The sequence below is a fragment of the Oncorhynchus clarkii genome, chromosome 15, assembly GCF_045791955.1.
Source record: "Oncorhynchus clarkii lewisi isolate Uvic-CL-2024 chromosome 15, UVic_Ocla_1.0, whole genome shotgun sequence".
NCBI lineage: Eukaryota > Metazoa > Chordata > Actinopteri > Salmoniformes > Salmonidae > Oncorhynchus > Oncorhynchus clarkii.
In genome coordinates this window covers 30,343,814-30,357,352 of record NC_092161.1, presented here as the reverse complement: position 1 = coordinate 30,357,352, position 13,539 = coordinate 30,343,814, and the positions used below count along the sequence as shown (strand labels likewise).

General features: G+C 42.3%; 1 protein-coding gene across 2 annotated transcripts; it reads right to left on the bottom strand.

The window, feature by feature from the left end:
* Positions 1-290: 290 nt before the first annotated feature.
* LOC139367197 (ADP-ribosylation factor-like 8) lies at positions 291-13,035 on the bottom strand. 2 transcript variants are annotated; one of them, XM_071105363.1, is made up of 7 exons: positions 12,681-13,006; positions 12,445-12,584; positions 7,771-7,831; positions 7,258-7,405; positions 4,658-4,741; positions 4,140-4,291; positions 291-3,985 (listed from the first exon to the last, which is right to left on the bottom strand). In XM_071105363.1, exons 2-7 carry the CDS (start codon positions 12,488-12,490, stop codon positions 3,937-3,939), a joined length of 540 nt encoding a protein of 179 aa, XP_070961464.1. In that variant the 5' UTR covers positions 12,491-12,584; positions 12,681-13,006; the 3' UTR covers positions 291-3,936. The 2 variants fall into 2 exon arrangements, with proteins under 2 accessions (XP_070961464.1, XP_070961462.1); XM_071105361.1 differs by having other exon boundaries at positions 12,445-13,035.
* Positions 13,036-13,539: the final 504 nt, after the last annotated feature.

Below are 13,539 nucleotides of genomic sequence, written 5' to 3'. Positions count from 1 at the left end.
TAGTGTTTTAACCAATCAGAACTTATTCAGATCTGATTGGTCAAAATACCAATTAGTGAAAGAAATGTCAGAATTGGGCTGCCTGTGTAAACGCAGCCTTGGTCATGACAGCTGCTAGGTTCTCTGTTCTGAGAAGGGTCTCTGCAGATGTCCTCATATGTTCATCAGGTCTTCACCCATGAGAGGGTATAAACAGTATGAGACTGCTGGCAGCCAGCTGTGGATGCCTGAAACATTGAAAAGCAAATCGCAGCCTTCTGGGCCTAGTCAGTGAACAAACCAGATTCACATTTCAAAATACAATATTTTATTTAAAAATAAAACTGAAATGTGCAACCCAGATCATACATGTCATTATCATCCTGATTCAAGTGTCTGACCATTCCACTGTCTGACAGAGTATAAAGCACTAGATACCAATGGAATGCACTATGATTCTGAAGAGACAGGGTATGTGTCCCAATTCCAAATGGCACTCTACTGCTAGTAGTACACTATAGGGAATATGGAGCCATTTGGGACACATCCTGGGTCCATCGGTTTCACATAATGCTAACTGTGTGTCAATTAAAACCAGTGGACTCAGATACTCTCCCGGACCAGGGTGGACGCCACTGCTCTTTGTAACTTGTCGCGCGATGGACCAGGGCCCAGTTTCCCACTGAAACGTAGGCTTATGACCGTTTTAATCTTCCCTACAACAGTCAAAGCTATAACATGCTTTTCACAAACCACCACAGAGTATGTTCAATAAGTGCATTGAGGCCTGTGTTGATACTGCCCTTCTCAGAGCAGCGTTCTGCCTTTCCAATCTTAACATTAGAATTATTGACGAGGGATCAGCTCCTAGAGAGATGTTATTTATTGTCTATGGCTACAAATATTGAGGCGGCTTATTCTAATGTTTACCCTATAAAACGCACTAATTCAAGATTTGGCAAATATTAGACGGAAGGCTAGTCTAAAATTAGCTATATATTCAAATACAGTATATTAGGTCTGTAGCCTATACTGTATTTATCACGCAGAAGGCCAATAAAAAGGATCTAACGACATACTTAGCTGTTCTACAAGTGGCCTGATGTTGTGGGTAAATAAGTGTTTAAGAGCAGCTTTATTAAAACGGTGGTTTTGGGAAACAGCTTAAGAGATTTAACGATGCTCCTACGAAGGTCCTAATGATGAACGTAGCCTTAAGGTACTTTGGGGAAACCGGACCCTGAGCTACTCTGAATCTAGTCCCAATGAAAAGACTGAAGTTGTTTCCTCGACTTCACCACACACACCTGCAAAGTGACACGTGCATAGATCTGTTAGCTATTTAAAAGAACTCACCCATCAGGCCAATGTCGTAACAAATCCTGGTGGTGAGAGGCCATATGTAGCATGCTTCTCAGAGTAGGAGTGCCAATTTAGGATCAATTTAGTGGTTCCATCCACAATGAGTAAGATTGTGGAATGTGGCTGATTCTAGACTGAGAATCTTGATACAGCGGGAACAAGGGATAAAATATTGTCAGGGCAAGCAGACAGACATTCAGACATAAGAAGAGCATCAACATCCCATTCATTCACATGCGAGTCTGTCTGACATGTGGCACATTTGACACAGGAGAAGCCCTAACCCTGACTCCTTTTGAGGCCTGTCAGTAGCCTGGTCCCAGACCTGTGTGCTTCAGCCAATTTCTCTAACTAGAGAAGTTGGCTAAAACCCAAACAAATCTGGGATCAGGCTAGCTGTTTTGAGGGTACGCAACATAAGCTGATGGGGACTGGATGGCATGTTCCGACACACTGCAGTCAAAAATGCACAAAGACTACCATATATCTAACGCTTGCCTGGTCCCAGATCCATTAGTGCTTTTGCAAACTCCATTGATGTCCTTGTCAAGCTAAAACAAGGAGGTGGCGTGATAGCACAAACAGACTGACACTCAGGCTACTTTAACTCTACGGAGTCATTTCTGTCAGAATAAGGTGATACACTAACAAATGTAGCTGCAATTACTGACCTGCTCAGTTCGACATCTCAACACATACTTGAGATGTATATACACAAAATGCTAAAATAATCTAATCAAAATGCTGCATCGACATGTGTACAATACTGGTATGAAACTTGAGCTTTGAACACTGATATTACCACGGTAGTGGTTGGTTGGCACTAGTGCCGAGCGATTACTGCATTTGAGGTCTGTATGGTTTCGGTTTGATTATTTTTTTTCCAATAATCACAGTTTTCAGTTGATACAATTTTAACATTAAATGCACTGTGGGTTAAATGTTAACAGAAAACAATTATTAAAATTCCCATTATTAGTAGTGACTGCCAAGTTACTGCGTATCACTTTATTTATTACTTTAAAATATTTCATTCTGTATATTACATTTGTTTTATTTGATGACTTTAATTCCAAATCTCCTCATCTCTAAAGAGCTGCTGCCTATGCTGTCTGACAAAAAAACACTATTTTAGTAGTTCTTCAATGGAAATAAGGCATACTATCAATCACTTAGATAAATGTATTTTCAGGTCACGAAGCAACTGCTCTCTATCCCTCTTGATCATGCATTTCTCGGTCTAAGTGTCTGCCCCACACTAACCTAACATAGCAGGAGTAACGGAAAAAAAACTGAAAAGTAGGATTATGCATAATGGTCATTGTAGTTAATTATCACGTTTTCTGCACTAAACTATGAATATTGGCCTTTTGGAAAATACGTCGCACAGATCGGGCTAGATTACATGGAATTCAAATAATTGAACCAAAGTTGGTCAATTAGCGGTTTAAAAAACAAAAAAAACAAACATTTTGGTTGATCGCTCAGCACTAGTTAGCACCCCATTTGTTTCCGGTGTGAATGAGTGCTAAGAAAAACAGATCCCAGCGACATTCGCTTGAGAAGTCAAATGCAATACGACTATTCCCAATAATACATTGGCTCCCACAGTCAAAGAAACAAGCACCACGAGGCTTGTACCCAGTGTGCATCCCAAACGGCACCCTATATAGGGCACTACTTTTGAACAGAACCCTCTGACCATGTATAATAAGCCCCGACGACAACTCACCATGAAATAAAAAAAACGCACCAAAAAGTAGTTAAAAACATCTTGAACATGCCATCCTGCACACATAGGCCTAAACCAAAACACATGTATTGTAACAGACTTCCACTCCTGTAACCAACATAGAATACCAGTGTTACTGATACTACCCGGTGTCCATTCACCATGATAAAGCCCTTCCTTTCCCCAACCTAAGTAAGTTAACCTGACTACCATAAGTGAGTAGGTAAACACTGTTTGGTATAGACCTCTGTATAGTAGGCATCAAAATAGACAGACAAATGAATACATGATTGATGAAACACTTCCGCACAGAACATTCAAGAGACCTAAATGTTAATCCAGGTCCTAATATGGCATTATGATATATAATCATGATATGTAGTGGTGATGGTGTGTCCATCGCTTCAAGTGGACACTTAGTATTCCAGTCTTAGAGGAGAAGTGTTCTTTCTGGCTGTGGTTCTACTGCAGTTTACCATCAGCTTGATCACATCCAGGTAGCAAAAAGTCCATGTGGTTTAGTAAGAGGGTCCAGTTAACAAGGACCTTATAATAGTGTGGTATTCATTACAGCACATCGTAGCAAAAACGTAATGGAAAGGAGCATTTCTAATTGGACAAGTTCTGGAAGTCCCTCCCTGTTTTGGTTTGTTTTCTTCTGTTGGGTGCCGAATGAACACAACCCAGGCGAGGTCAAGTTGATGTAGCAGGGAGAGACGCAACACTTGCTTCCCGTGCAGCCTTAAGCTCAAAATTGAACAATTTTGTTTTGTTTTTAAGAAGCCAATAGGGAGAGGCTGAGATACCACCAGATAGGTGAGAACGGTAGTCAGTCAGTTCAACATCCAATGAGGGAGAAGGGGCTATCTTAGTCCCGCCCTCGAGGTCATCCACTCCAGGCCTTGGCATAAGCTGAAAAGAAAAAATGATGAACAGTCTAAGTTGCAGATCCCTTTTGAAGTTTCAGAAGAAGTAATGTTAAGAGGCGTATCACATAGGCTATAGAAAGGAATGGGACAGTGTTAAGGTTGTGTGTGTGTCCGCGTGATGCCAAGGCCCCTCTCACCCTTCTCCTGTGAGTGCGCAGCACGACTGGATGTGCCAGGGGTGGTCTTTGATGGAGCTGAGGGTGAGGTATTTGGAGATTTCCGCCGCCGACATGCAGTCCTTCATATCCTGCTTGTTGGCAAATATCAACAAAGCTGCCTTTCTTAGGTCCTGGGAAGAAAGAAGGGGCAAAGAGAACAATGCAACTTCCACTACAACATGCGTCCCAACTGGCACTCTATTCCCTTTTTAGTGCATTCATTTTGACTAGAGCCTTATGGCACTATATAGGGAAAAGGGCACCATTTGGGACGCAACCAAGCACAACGGAAACTTCCCCTAAACAATGTGACGGAGGGAACTAGGAATCACTCATGTGGACTTGTGAGACAAGCTCCTTTTTTTTTTGGCTAGCAAAAAAATAAAAAATAAAATACAGAGATAAGACAAGACTAGTTCTGTATGGTTTCCCACCAGTTTTATGTGCCAGCATGCGTGTGAATGAAGGTCAGAGTACTGGGGGGTTAATATACGAACCTCATGAGCCAACATCTTATAGAGCTCCTCTTTAGAGATCACCAGCCTCTCTCGGTCTGTGCTGTCCACCACCAAGATGATAAACTGGGAATTACAGGAGACAGAAAATGCCAACTGAAATCACTTTATAAATCCTGCAAGAGGAAAGTAGACATTTCCGAAAACACGTACTTGCGTACTAAATAGTAGGCTTTTGAGGTGTGCGAAAATAGATAGTATGTGATATTTAGAAAAAAATGTATGCTTTAAAAATGCCAGGATGTCATACTCATTTCAGCTTTTCATCTAGGAGACTTCGTTGCACCCTTGAGGAAGAGAATAGTCTTTTCACACCCACCCGTGTTTGACAACAGCTGATAAGAATAGGGGTACTCTATACTTGCGTGATTGTGCATTAGATCACGCCTTCTCAGGATAGATGAGTATTTATGTTTATTTGTTGCTTACTGCATACTTTTTCACTAAACAGTTCGTTCTAAATAGTATGTACACTGAACAAAAAAGGTCAAACGTTGGTCCCATGTTTCATGAGCTGAAATAAAAGATCCCAGAAATTGAGCACAAATTGGTTTTACATCCCTGATGGTGAGCATTTCTCCTTTGCCAAGATAATCCACCTGCCAGTTTTTTTTTATTTAACTTGGCAAGGCAGTTAAGAACAAAATGTACAATGACTGCCTACCCAAGCCAAACCCAGATGCTGGGCCAATTGTGCCACCCTATGGAACTCCCAATCACGGACAGATGTGATACAGCCTGGATTCGAACCAGGGACTTTGGTAACGCCTCTTGCAAAGAGCCACTTAGGATCCCAAAGATTTTGCATATCAAGAAGCTGATTAAACAGCATTATCATAACACATGTGCCCGTTGTGCTGGGGACAATAAAAGGCATCTCTAAAATGTGCAGTTGTCACACACAACTACACAAGAACATCTAATGCGATAGACCATATCACTGGACAGGAAATAGAAGGCATCAGCTGAATGTTAAGTGTTTCCTGTCTGTATTGTCTACTTGTTAAATGTTTGAAGTCTTGATTTGTAATTGTTTAATGTCTCATTAATTGGTCTTGGACCACAGGAAGATTAGCTAGCGTTATAGCGTTAGCTAATGGGGAGCCTAATAAAAATGACCCCCCCAAAAAAATGGGGTTGTTATGGGCAGGCATAAGCTACGGACAACAAACACAATTGCATTTTATCGATGCAGAGTGATAAGCGTGACGAGATCCTGAGGCCCATTGTCGTGCCATTCATCTGCCTCAATCACCATGTTTCAGCATGATAATGCATGGCCTCATGTCACAAGGATCTGTACACAATTCCTGGAAGCTGAAAATGTCCCAGTTCTGCCATGGCCTGTAAACTCAGACATGTCACACATTGAGCATGTTTGGGATGCTCTGGGTCGACATGTATGACAGCGAGTTCCAGTTCCAGCAACTTCACACATCCATTTAAGATGACTGGGACAACATTCCACAATCAACAGCCTGATCAACTCTATGCGAAGGAGATGTGTCGCGCTGCATGAGGTAAATGGTGGCCAGATACGGACTGGTTTTCTAAGCCACGGGCCTACCTTTTTCTTTTAAGGTATCTGTGACCAACAGATGCATCCCTCTATTCCCATTCATGTGAAATCCATAGATTAGGACCTAATTTATTTTGATTTGCTGACTTCGTTATGAACTCAGTAAAATCTTTGCAATTGTTGTATGCTGTGTTTATATTTTGTTCACTACAGTAACATTATTACAAAGTACGCAGTTTAAATAAGTACTAGGCAAGACAGATATTGGACACGGCCATTAGGTTTGTCACCAGCAAGACACTATGCTCGTACTCGTTGAGTGAACGAGAGGGATTTGGAATGATTGGCCACGTGCGACTGGGAAGACAAGTACAGCAACAGACAAGTTACAGAGACAGAGCACAGATGGCTGGTGAAACAAGCTCATGACTTCCATAGAAGCCAATAGATTCAATAGGACACTTCATCTTTTCAGATGCCATTTAGAACAGGTACAGTGAAACATGGTGGGTGGATATTTCCGAGCGGAGACCCTCACAATTGGGCTTGCTCCGGGGCTGGTGGCTAGCATGCTAATGACTCATTGTGTATCGTTCAGAGAGCATAGCAGATGTGGATGCAGTGTTTGTGCTGAAGTGAGCATGTGAACAGAGCATAGCAGATGTCAGGTTCCAGAATTGGCAAGAGTGTGTGATACGGTTTGAAGAGTCCTACTGGGGGGGTTTTAAAACAGAGCTCCAATGAAGAGCCACATTCCTCATCCTCCTCTTCCCCTCACTCTTACCATAAGCTGCTGAGGCAAAACATGCCTTTCAGACAGGCCTCTGTCAGCGTGACCTTTGAACCCGGGGACGCCCCTTTGGTCCGTCTGTGCTCTGAACAAACACGGCAGCTGGGTAATACTTTTGTTCCCCTCTCTGACAGCATCTATTAGGGATTAGGAGCCCCACTATTTACAACAGACACCACTGGACCTTGATGCACCGTCTGTCTGCTACCACTAAAACGTACAGCACTGGCCACTGGGTGAGTAGAGTATGCTGGGGTGGTGGGTGTAACTTACCTCTGTGTTGGAGTAATAGGTGTTCCAGGAGGAGCGGAGAGACTCCTGTCCCCCGATGTCCCACATGAGGAAGTGGGTGTTCTTCACCACTATCTCCTCCACATTACTCCCGATGGTGGGCGAGGTATGGACCACCTCGTTCATCAGACTGAGGAGGAAGTTACAAAAACGTTGCAGTCATCTACCTCAGAGAGCAACAGTCATTAGTAGGATGGCCAGGAGTTTTCCCTAAACATAGAAAAACTATTGAGTTTTAGTTGAAGATACATGGAGACAGTAGACAAGGGGGGGGGGGGAAATTGTAGTAGTCCCGAGTGGAGCAGCAGTCTAAGGCACTGCATCGCAGGGTAAGAAGTGTCACTATAGTCCCTGGTTCTAATCCAGGCTGTATCACATCTAGATGTAATTTTGAGTCCCATAGGGCGGAGCACAATTGGTCCAGCGTCTGGCCGTCATTGTAAATAAGAATTTGCCTAGTTAAATAAAGGTTAAAACGTTTTTTTAAGTACTCACAATTGGTACAGTATGGTGGTCTTTCCAGCATTGTCCAACCCGACAATAATCACCTTGTGTTCTGCAACAAAGAAAGTGTGCACAGGTTACAGTTTCCCTTCCAAAGATACACTACCTTCTTGCCACACTAAGATTAAGGGAGGGGAAGCTGATCCTAGATCTGTACCTACGGGAAACTTCACACCAGAGCCATTTTCAAAGCTAATTAGCCTACATCTTCAAGCAAATTCTCTCCTAGCTTTAGCTGGCTTAACACAAGTGCAAGTAGCCCACCCCCCAAAATCACCATACAGGGTCTTTAGCTTCTGTGTTGCTTTAGGGCCTTTAACACTCCACTGTCATACAGAGGTGGCTGGCAGACCAAAGCCTGAATCAAAGTTGGCACGTCTGTGTTAGAATATCCCCCATAGGGGACTTCACCTTTGAAGCCCATGGGTGACAAGGAGGAAGGTAGTACTATCAGAAGGCTGATGACTTTGACAGGCTTTGGCACACAACAGATGATGTCGTCAGATGTTCCACAGCTATTGCTTCCTGAGAGGATAGCTACCTTGTTGTGGATGTGGATTGGCCCGGCCAAAAAAAGCTCACAGAGAGAGTTGAGACTTTATTACATGCAAAGAACACTAACCAACATTTCCATATCCATGGACTGGTGTGAACTCTATTTTCCATTCAAACAAAATCAAACGTTTTCAATATGACAAACACCATGATGGAAGTGGTCCAGAATGCACATTCCACAAGCATCCATCCTAGTAGTAATCTCACTACCATTAACTCTGTTGATGTGAGTGAAACTGGTAGAGTTCTAAGCCCCCGAAATGGTAAATTCTGACTTGTCTCTCGGATCTGATATAAAATTGCCATGGATCTGTGCAATTAAAATTGATTTGTCATCTGGACCAGTCCTCTTAAATGTAATGTGCGTGAGACAGACAAGAACCGCACAAGCTTTATTGTTGTCAGCCAACTGCAACTCAAAAACATATAGCTTCTGTCCAGCTGAAAGTGATTCCGGCTGCTCGCCTCACGTCCGCCTGCTGCTGAGAGAGAGCGAGAAAGGAGCAATGTCCTCAGGGACAAGTTTAATATTGTAGTGGAGAAAGATGAGAAGAAGGTTGGCACGGCCAAATGGAACTCACTATTCAGGTTTGATGCAGTTTTCTAACCTATTTGTTTTGGTACCCATTATCATTTGTTTTATTATTTTTGTATATTATTATTAGCCTATTTAATAACATAAACCAGTTCTTGAAATTTGCAAAAATGTTATCATTTTGTTGCCCAAATTAAATTCTGTCTTTTGTTCTCTGTATTTAGGTTATAAGTAGGCCTGTTATAAAATAACATTTGCCTATTGCTGTCATTTGTTGGGTAGGCCTACAGTAGGCACTCACATTTATTGGTAATTACTGCAATATAGGCCTGTTCAAGGTTTAAACCAGTTATTTAAATGTTTTGTATCATTCTGTTCAGCCATTTTCTTTGGCCAAATTTAGAGTAATGTTACATTTGCTGCAATATAACAATTATCAGAAGGCCTAGGGCTACACTCACTCAAACCATGAAAAGGAAAAAACTAAAAAAGGGCAAGATGCAAAACTCAATTTAATGCTGCAATATAATAACCTGTTTGTATTTTCCCTGTAAACAATGACTTGACTTAACTTTATTAGGGTAATATCAAAATTAACTTCTGTGAAGGTTTGGTATACCTAGCTATTAGGCTTAGCTAATGGGGCACCAGGTAACCTAGTGGTTAGAGTGTTGGGCCAGTAACCGGAAGGTTGCAGGATCGAATCCCCGGGCATTTAACCAAGGGGTTGTGTTAAATGCGGAAGATACATTCAGTTGGACAACTGCGAACCAGCGACACTTTATACACTGCTCAAAAAAATAAAGGGAACACTAAAATAACACATCCTAGATCTGAATGAATGAAATATTCTTATTAAATACTTTTTTCTTTACATAGTTGAATGTGCTGACAACAAAATCACACAAAAATGATCAATGGAAATCAAATTTATCAACCCATGGAGGTCTGGATTTGGAGTCGCACTCAAAATTAAAGTGGAAAACCACACTACAGGCTGATCCAACTTTGATGTAATGTCCTTACAACAAGTCAAAATGAGGCACAGTAGTGTGTGTGGCCTCCACGTGCCTGTATGACCTCCCTCCAACGCCTGGGCATGCTACTGATGAGGTGGCGGATGGTCTCCTGAGGGATCTCCTCCCAGACCTGGACTAAAGCATCCGCCAACTCCTGGACAGTCTGTGGTGCAACGTGGCGTTGGTGGAATGAGCGAGACATGATGTCCCAGATGTGCTCAAATGGATTCAGGTCTGGGGAACGGACGGGCCAGTCCATAGCATCAATGCCTTCCTCTTGCAGGAACTGCTGACACACTCCAGCTACATGAGGTCTAGCATTGTCTTGCATTAGGAGGAACCCCAGGGCCAACCGCACCAGCATATGGTCTCACAAGGGGTCTGAGGATCTCATCTCGGTACCTAATGGCAGTCAGGCTACCTCTGGCAAGCACATGGAGGGCTGTGCGGCCCCCCAAAGAAATGCCACCCCACACCATGACTGACCCATCGCCAAACCAGTCATGCTGGAGGATGTTGCAGGCAGCAGAACGTTCTCCACGGTGTCTCCAGACTGTCACATGCTCTGGAGACTACGCTGACAGACACAGCAAACCTTCTTGCAACAGCTCGCATTGATGTGCCATCCTGGATAAACTGCACTACCTGAGCCACGTGTGTGGGTTGTAGACTCCATCTCATGCTACCACTAGAGTGAAAGCACCGCCAGCATTCAAAAGTGACCAAAACATCAGCCAGGAAGCATAGGAACTGAGAAGTGGTCTGTGGTTATCACCTGCAGGACCACTCCTTTATTGGGGGTGTCTTGCTAATTGCCTAAAATGTCCACCTGTTGTCTATTCCATTTGCACAACAGCATGTGAAATTTGTCAATCAGTGTTGCTTCCTAAGTGGACAGTTTGATTTCACAGAAGTGTGATTGACTTGGAGTTACATTGTGTTGTTTAAGTGTTCCCTTTATTTTTTTGAGCAGTGTATTTCTTATAGCTCTTCCTTTATACTTATTTTTTTAAATAAATGGACACCTATGCCTTCCTTTATACTTTTTTATAATATATATATATCATACTGATGCATTTAGCGCTCAAATCTCCTACATCTGAAACATGAGGTGGACAATTGTTTTCAGAAAGTAGAAACTAATCAAATAGGCTATAAAGTGTTGAATATGCTACACATTGAAACAACAAATCTATATATTTTCAGTTTAAGGGCAAGTAACTGGATCATTTGGCCAAGTTAGCTCGTTTATTGATGTCGCTGGCAGCGCCCAGCTTGGGGTTCTCTCGCTCCCTCTTTCTACTCTCGGACCTAAATGAGCACTGGTCTGTTCGTAACAGGTCCGACTGTCCTAGAGTCCATTCGGAACGGGTCTATATTTTTATTTATTTATGCATATCAGGTCAGGTGGGAATGCCATGGATCCATTTCTGAAGAACTTTTTTGACCTGTTAAAGTCCTCTAGTCTAAAACACTGGAGGCTGGGATTAGCAATTCACTGGTCCTCTTCTGTCTCACTGAGGGATTAGGCCAATGGGATACACAATTCCACAGGATTACGTTATGGTCCAACATTGCGGGACAGTAGTATGAGAGTTGTTCTACTATAGATGACCTCCATTGGTATACAGATCTGGGACCAGGCTAGCATGAGTGCCAGTCTGTTTGTGCTATCATCAGGCCAACTCCTTGTCCCTCATTGTCATGTTTGGCTTGACAATGAGAAATGTAGTTGGGAAGAGCACAAACAGATATGGGACCAGGTTTAAGGGGGAGGGAGGTAACCTAGAGGTTAGAGCATTTGGCCAGTAACTGAAAGGTTGCTAGATCGAATCCCCGAGCAGACACGGTATAAATCTGTCGTTCTGTTTCTAAACAAGGCAGTTAACCCACTGTTCCTAGGCCGTCATTGTAAATAAACATTTGTTCTTAAAAGACTTGCCTAGTTAAATTTTTTTTTAAAGGCTCTGCCCAATTCCATTATATTGACGTGTTCTTTCTCTGCAGGATTGAAAAGACAGGAAAGGGCCATTACAACACGTCTTTGTTATCCATTTAGCCCTATAAAACTCCAAACCGACTTCCACATCCTTCCACATCCTTGTCCCGTGTGTCCATTTCTCAAAGTCAACAGAAACAGTAGCCTAAACAGCAAGTCCGAAATTGGACCACAGACTGCACATTATTCCTCTCAAACATGTGGCTATTTGAGTGTTACCGTTACATCTAACAGTATCCTTAGCTGGCTGATTCTGTGAACCTCTACCACCATTATATTATGTTGCCGACGGTAACTCCCTAACATTGAGCTACAATAAATAAATAGTTAGCCAACTAACTAGACCACTACTATGTGTTGTTTTGCATGCAGCCATTGTCAAGGAATAACGTTAACTACACATCCGGACGAAGAACAGCTGGCAACCAAAAACGTTAGCTAGCCAACTAACTAACTAACGTTACTGATGAAGGCCCCATATTATTGTGTGTATACTAGCTAACGTACTAGTTAGCTACTAGCAAGCTAAAAATGTTAGCTGGTAGATAAGTACTCACCTTGATTGCAAAAGAAACTCCACAGTTTGGCAAATATAAGACCCATGTCGTTAGTGGTTTAAACTGCAAAGAGTGGACAGTCGACGTATCCAGGGCTAACTAACGTCGTTAGCTGGCACAACAAGCCCCCGTTAGTAGTTCTGAAATGAATAATCAGGTCCACAACAAGCCACGTAAATTAACTCGCTAGCTCCACAACAAAACTCTAGTTGAGAAATGATTAGCTAACTAGCTACCTTTCTTTACTATCCGAGGTACCAGACTCAGTTATTTTGTATATGAGCTAACGTTAACTAGCATCAACAGAGTCACTACTATCCGTTATGGCCAAATACGTTGACACAACACTCTTTCCTGATGGTGCCTTTGGAATTCTGTTTACGTGAGCTAAGTTAGCTAGCTAAGGGTTTAACATTAACCACTTCAAGTCGACTCGTTTCCAGCTGCTAGCTAGCCAACTCTACAGCGAGAACCTTATATACACGAAGTTTTCCTTAATCCGAGATCTGGCTGTGTGTTCTAGCCTCTTCAAATTGACTGTTCGTGTAAACCCAGATGCAGTGTATTTCAAATGCCACCCCCGGCCTAAGTGTCAGGTTACAATTGATGACGTTGACGCCAGGGGCTCAATAATTGGTTGAAAATTTACAGGATTATTTTTCATTTAAAAAAACCTGAATAAAATGTTTATTTATATATTCAGGAGTATTTTTTTTTAACAACAAGCGTGGGGGTTACTGTCGCCGGGACTGGCCGCGTTGTTGTTAAGAGTGAGCTATTGTGACATCAACTGTGTGACAAAGTTGTGCCAGATGACATCATGTCTGACATATATATGTATATATATATATATATATATATAGACATTTTGATGGACAAATCAATCAAACGGGTCCACCACCTCACCGGAACAACTTTCTATATTCACACTCCTGGTAGGTTCTACATTTGATTGACTTCAATGATAATCCAACCAGAACTGGGTTGAGGTAGGCTAAAGCAAACAGTCATAGTAATAATAATAAATAGGTGGGTGTTTACATCTGTCCTACTTCATGTGTGTATTAAACATGTGTGAATTATATATATTTTTTG

Coding starts and splice junctions, on each gene's coding strand:
- LOC139367197 (XM_071105361.1), bottom strand. CDS start 12,490: ATGGGTCTTATATTTGCCAAACTGTGGAGTTTCTTTTGCAATCAAG. Junction 4,742..7,257: donor CCTATTACTCCAACACAGAG/GTAAGTTACACC, acceptor TGTAATTCCCAG/TTTATCATCTTGGTGGTGGA. Junction 4,292..4,657: donor ATAAGATGTTGGCTCATGAG/GTTCGTATATTA, acceptor CTTTCTTCCCAG/GACCTAAGAAAGGCAGCTTT.